Source organism: Gastrolobium bilobum, unplaced genomic scaffold (genome assembly GCF_033153095.1).
Source record: "Gastrolobium bilobum isolate Gb01-03AN ecotype WA unplaced genomic scaffold, APGP_CSIRO_Gbil_v1 utg20969, whole genome shotgun sequence".
NCBI classification, from domain to species: domain Eukaryota; kingdom Viridiplantae; phylum Streptophyta; class Magnoliopsida; order Fabales; family Fabaceae; genus Gastrolobium; species Gastrolobium bilobum.
In genome coordinates this window covers 68177-73065 of record NW_026895692.1, presented here as the reverse complement: position 1 = coordinate 73065, position 4889 = coordinate 68177, and the positions used below count along the sequence as shown (strand labels likewise).

Below are 4889 nucleotides of genomic sequence, written 5' to 3'. Positions count from 1 at the left end.
CTTTTAGAATACATGGTTAAAAGCAGTGTTTTAAAATCCGGCTCAGACCGACCGGGTCCACCCGGGACTCGGTGACCCGGTGGGTTCCCCGGTCCGAGTGGGTAGTTGAACCGCTTCTGCAGTCAATCCGAATTGGACCGGTTGACTTGGCCGAAACTCGGCGACCCGGGTTAGACACTTTATTTCTTCTTTTTTTTGGTAAATTTTTTTTTTATTGATAAGAACTCTTGAATTAAATCATATTCATATTTTATGATGAATATGATTAAAAGTAAGGTGAGAATAATAAGGTATTTTATATTAGTGCAGTTTGTTTATGTAATTTAGTTGCATCTTATAATGATATCATGGAGTTAAGTGGTGATAAACACTGATGGTCTCATGATCTCATCTTAACGGTGGACACTTTTTTTTTAGTGTATATTTCATGCATACTATTTGTTATCATGATTTAATTTATCTGTATCATGTCAAGCACAAAAGGTGCATTTATATTGCAATTTTAATCCAATATTAGGATATGGTCTAGAGCTAGAAGCTTAGAAGTATATAATATTTGCTATCATTGAAAATCAATTTATTTTTTAAAGCTCACTGATAATTTTCTTATGTGAATTTTTATTAATATAAGTAATATTTTTATATTTTTAATATGTGAACAGTAAATTCGGTTGAACCCAGTTGAACCAGTACCTAGTACCTCGACCGGTCCGAGTTTTAAAACAGCGATGAAAAGCATAATTGGATTAGTTTATCTTGACAGAATAATGAATTTTCTCATAACTTTCTGAGAGCTTTCAACCAAAAAAAAAAAATAAAGTTAGTTATTATTTCCCATTACTTAAGCTCTTCAACAAATCTTAACCGAATTCTATTGAAACATGGTATTTCAAATGCCATCACTTGAGAATGTTTTTTTCTTAAAACAAATTAAAGTTCTAAAACATAAGTATCTTTCTTTTGTTAAGGATGGATGCAATTTATTCGATGAAGTATGTGGTTTTTCTTATACAGCTCCCCATCATATATATGCTAAAAGAAATTATACGGTTGTTTCTTTTAAAACTCCAATTCTCCAGTAATATTATATAATTCCCATTTCGAATCATATGTAAAATTGTTTTAGTTTTTCCTTTCCTAAAGACACAGATAGAAATTTCACGATGGTCCATTACTTTCATTAAAGTGAAAAAAAAAAAAAAAAAATCATAATTAAATAGTCCGTGGGGAAATAAATCATTCACATGAACAAAAGGTGAATCCTTTGAGAAAATTCTCTATTCCCATTGAAAGGGAAATAGTTGAGGGGCTTCATTGCCCTGTGATCCATCAGAACCAATGTTATACATTGAGGAACAATGGTCACCCCCACTGGGAACCAAGACTCGGTCCATGGACTCTAAGTTGTTATCATGCAGGGTCAAGCCTAAGGGCTGCATAAAGGACATTGAGTGAGGCTGCACCATTTGGTTTAAACCATTTTCAGGTGTGTGTGTCTGTGATGATGACAGAAGAGAGAGAGCACAAGGTGATTCATGGACTGAAGTTGTTAAGCTATCACAGAACATTTTGTTTCTCACCCCACCACTTTCTGACAAAGGGCTGATCCTGAGAAACCTCTGACACACAGAAGCTGCTGCAAGAGGTGAGTTTTGGTTGTTGAGTGTGGCCATGGAGGGATTCTCACCATGCAAGAATGCAAGTTGCTTCCCTTCTTTATAGCTGATAGGAGAACATCCAAGAAAAAGATCTTGCTTATCAGCCAAATGCACTTGTTGCTGATGGTTGTGGTTGTGCAGCCTAGCATCTGCACAAGAAGTAACAAGTCCACCACTCCAAGCAGAGTTCACCATGGCAGTGGAAGGATATACTTGTGGACTTGAGAATGGTAGCAACTGGGTGCCTGAGAAAAGTAGAAGAAAAATTCTAAGAATAACATCAATTTCCACATGTGTAAGTTACATTGTCATTGCTACCGCTTATATTTAGTGGCTCTAATTTTGTAGTTACATGAGCATGAATACTTATACAAGTGAATCAATGATAAGAATGAGCTTAAGAATAAAGTGTTACACTCGTATAAATGAAGTAAGCAATATATAATTTCTTATAAACGGTAATCTAGGCTCCCTTCTCAAAACCAAACTCCTTTTTTTTTTTTTTTTGGTCTATGCACTGACATATTATTTTAGTGGCCACTAGATTGTCATGAACGTGAACATAAATGGACCAAGTCAGTCATCAGGTACATTGGCAGCGCACTTGTCTAGCTAGCTAAGTGCATGGTTTTCACATGAAATTTCTTACTCTTATGAGATTTCTGTATCAATGTGGGGATCTTCAGCAAATGCATACATCAAATCTATGCATATGGGTCCACTAAGATAATGTGCTAGAACTAGAAGCTAACCTTGGTAATTGGACAAATAACTACCAGGTCGTGGGAGAGGTTCAGGTTGAGGCTTTCTTCTCCTTCGGTTATGTCCATCTAAACGTTTCCTGCAGCTTCTTTTTCTTTCATCAAATTGCTCCAGCGAATGGAACCTACAAATAGGAAAGATCAGGATTTAAGGAACTTCAGGCTCACAAGATATCACGGCAACATGACATGGAATCAAGCAAATAAAATCAAATTGCACATGAAACGAGGAAGTGAAAATAATTTACTACGGATTCATCACAAGTACAGGCAATGTACTCTCAGATACTTTCAGCTTCTCCATATGGCAGGTTTAAGAATGTACCATTCATTGAGTATAAACACAAACACAAGGATTTAGAATTATAGAGCACTATTTGTAAACTGAAGTAACCAAAAACTTGTATTTTTTTGAGAAGAGACTGATGTGATCGGGTCAAATTTTGAAGTGGAAATAGGTATCGTATGTGTTGAGATTCTTTTTGGTTTATGATTTTTGTTTACATCTCTTCTAATGAAAGTTAAATTAAGATGCTAAGGGTAGCAAAAAGCAAGCAAGAGCACTTGGTGAAGCTAAAATGAATAATAGACAAGGAAGTAAATGACAAAAGTTAGATGTCTATCAAGTAGAACGTAAAGAAAAGGGGGGAGAAAAACATTAATTAAGAGGAGAAGTTAATTACAAGCAATATAGAACACAAATAAGTAACTTAATTTCAAACTAAAGAAAAACAAACTCATATTATATGATATGAGACACACCTACTACATTGTTGGCAGAACCTTTGCTTCAGGCCACCAATTGTGACCTCTGGAGTCTTGGAATGGAGTTCACAGACCTTATGGCGCCTATGATAATCTCTACAATTAGTAAGATCTGAATTGCACCCATCAACAAGGCATGACACTGTCACGGTTCCGTTGTTAATGGCTCGAGCTCTTTTATAAGACCCTGAAGGTGAGGATGCCATTTTGGAGACTCCACCAATAGCCTCTTTGGAATTGAATTCAGTGCCAGAATTCCCCACTTGACCAAGCTTCAAGTCAACAGAAAATTCCCCTTTCATTTTATAAACTCCAAATCTGCTTCACTCATCCAATGTTTCTATGTTGGGTTAGGTTGCCAAATGCTTTCAAATTCCAGTCCATGACAACAACAACAAATAAATAAATAAATCACTTTTTAGCTCTGCTTCATCAAAGTACAACTTTGGTTGGTTAACTTTTATGTATGTTATTCCATTATGATTCACAATTGCATGAAAGGCAATAAAAAATTAAGCAGTGAGCAACGCTTTAGTTTGTAGAAACCGAAGACTAAAATATGCATCAGGGGGTTAAATATGCTTAATTAAAGACTTAACTAGTCAGAAGTCAAATAGCAAAGAGTTCCAAGGAAACTGGAACCTAAAATTTTAAAAGGTTACCCAACAGGATATAATGAAGGAAGCAGCTACAAGCACAAAAATAAATAAAATAAAATAAATAAATAGGCATTGAAAGAAGGAAGAGAGTACTTGCAGACAATTGTAGCAGAAGGATGCTTACTTCTTCCTTCACCCACCACTCGGTGCCTGACATGGATTTCGTGAGTACCCAATGGAGTGAATAGTAAAATTATGAAACTATTATTTTTATTTCTTAAATTTTTTTATTTTTTTTTAAATGAGAGGTGAGAGAGAATCCCAAAAACCATACCTGTTAGCCACTTAAAAGAATAAGAAATTGTGGATTTGTGCACAAAGGAGAATGGATAATGTATTGGAAGTTGATACTCAACAAGGAGGAAAGAGAGAGAGAGAGAGAGAGACCAATGAAGGGCAAAAGGAGACTGGATGATATGATCCTTCTTACAAGTTGAACTAAATATTTTAATATTTAATTTTGCCAAATATGTATGTATAGCTTGAGAGAGAAAGGAAAGTTGGATGGGTAATAAAGGACAGGCTGTTGGTTGCTTTCAACTTTCATGAGTCAGGAAAAAGAAGTACAAAAGAATGGATGCTCCAAGACAAGGCATGTGGCATTATGTTTCACATTTCATGGCATGTCTTTCCTTTGGTTTCTTTTTTCTTTTTTTAATTTATTTACTAGTGGAATCAGGAAATTGAAAATTTTCAAGCGTACACACACTATAGCGGAGCCCACCACCCCTGCAGCGACAGTGGCCAAACAACAACACTTCAAATTTTTATTTTTATTTTAGTGCAAACAACTCTTCAAATTTGAAATCACAAACAAAGAAACTTATTTGAGAGATTCTTGCCAATATTTTTTCTTAACCAATTAAAATTTAATAAGGATTGTGATGATTTTATATTTTTAATCTTAATTATTGATCATATTTATATCTAACAATTTTAATGTATTAAATATTTGAATTATTAGATACAAATAAATTTGCATGAGCCGTTGGAGCTTTCCTAAAAAAAGAGAAAGGAGTGAGACCTACTTTGAAAAAAAAAAAATA

General features: G+C 34.8%; 1 protein-coding gene across 2 annotated transcripts; it reads right to left on the bottom strand.

The window, feature by feature from the left end:
* Nucleotides 1-1168: 1168 nt before the first annotated feature.
* Nucleotides 1169-4255, bottom strand: LOC133291582 (squamosa promoter-binding-like protein 13A). 2 transcript variants are annotated; one of them, XM_061489867.1, is made up of 5 exons: nucleotides 4118-4255; nucleotides 3937-3993; nucleotides 3182-3456; nucleotides 2411-2544; nucleotides 1169-1903 (listed from the first exon to the last, which is right to left on the bottom strand). In XM_061489867.1, the coding sequence occupies exons 3-5, from the start codon at nucleotides 3388-3390 to the stop codon at nucleotides 1278-1280; spliced, it is 969 nt and encodes a 322-aa protein (XP_061345851.1). In that variant the 5' UTR covers nucleotides 3391-3456; nucleotides 3937-3993; nucleotides 4118-4255; the 3' UTR covers nucleotides 1169-1277. The 2 variants fall into 2 exon arrangements, with proteins under 2 accessions (XP_061345851.1, XP_061345844.1); XM_061489860.1 differs by having other exon boundaries at nucleotides 3182-3993.
* Nucleotides 4256-4889: the final 634 nt, after the last annotated feature.

Coding starts and splice junctions, on each gene's coding strand:
- LOC133291582 (XM_061489860.1), bottom strand. CDS start 3,486: ATGAAAGGGGAATTTTCTGTTGACTTGAAGCTTGGTCAAGTGGGGAAT. Junction 2,545..3,181: donor TTCTGCCAACAATGTAGTAG/GTGTGTCTCATA, acceptor TCCTATTTGTAG/GTTCCATTCGCTGGAGCAAT. Junction 1,904..2,410: donor TTATTTGTCCAATTACCAAG/GTTAGCTTCTAG, acceptor TACTTTTCTCAG/GCACCCAGTTGCTACCATTC.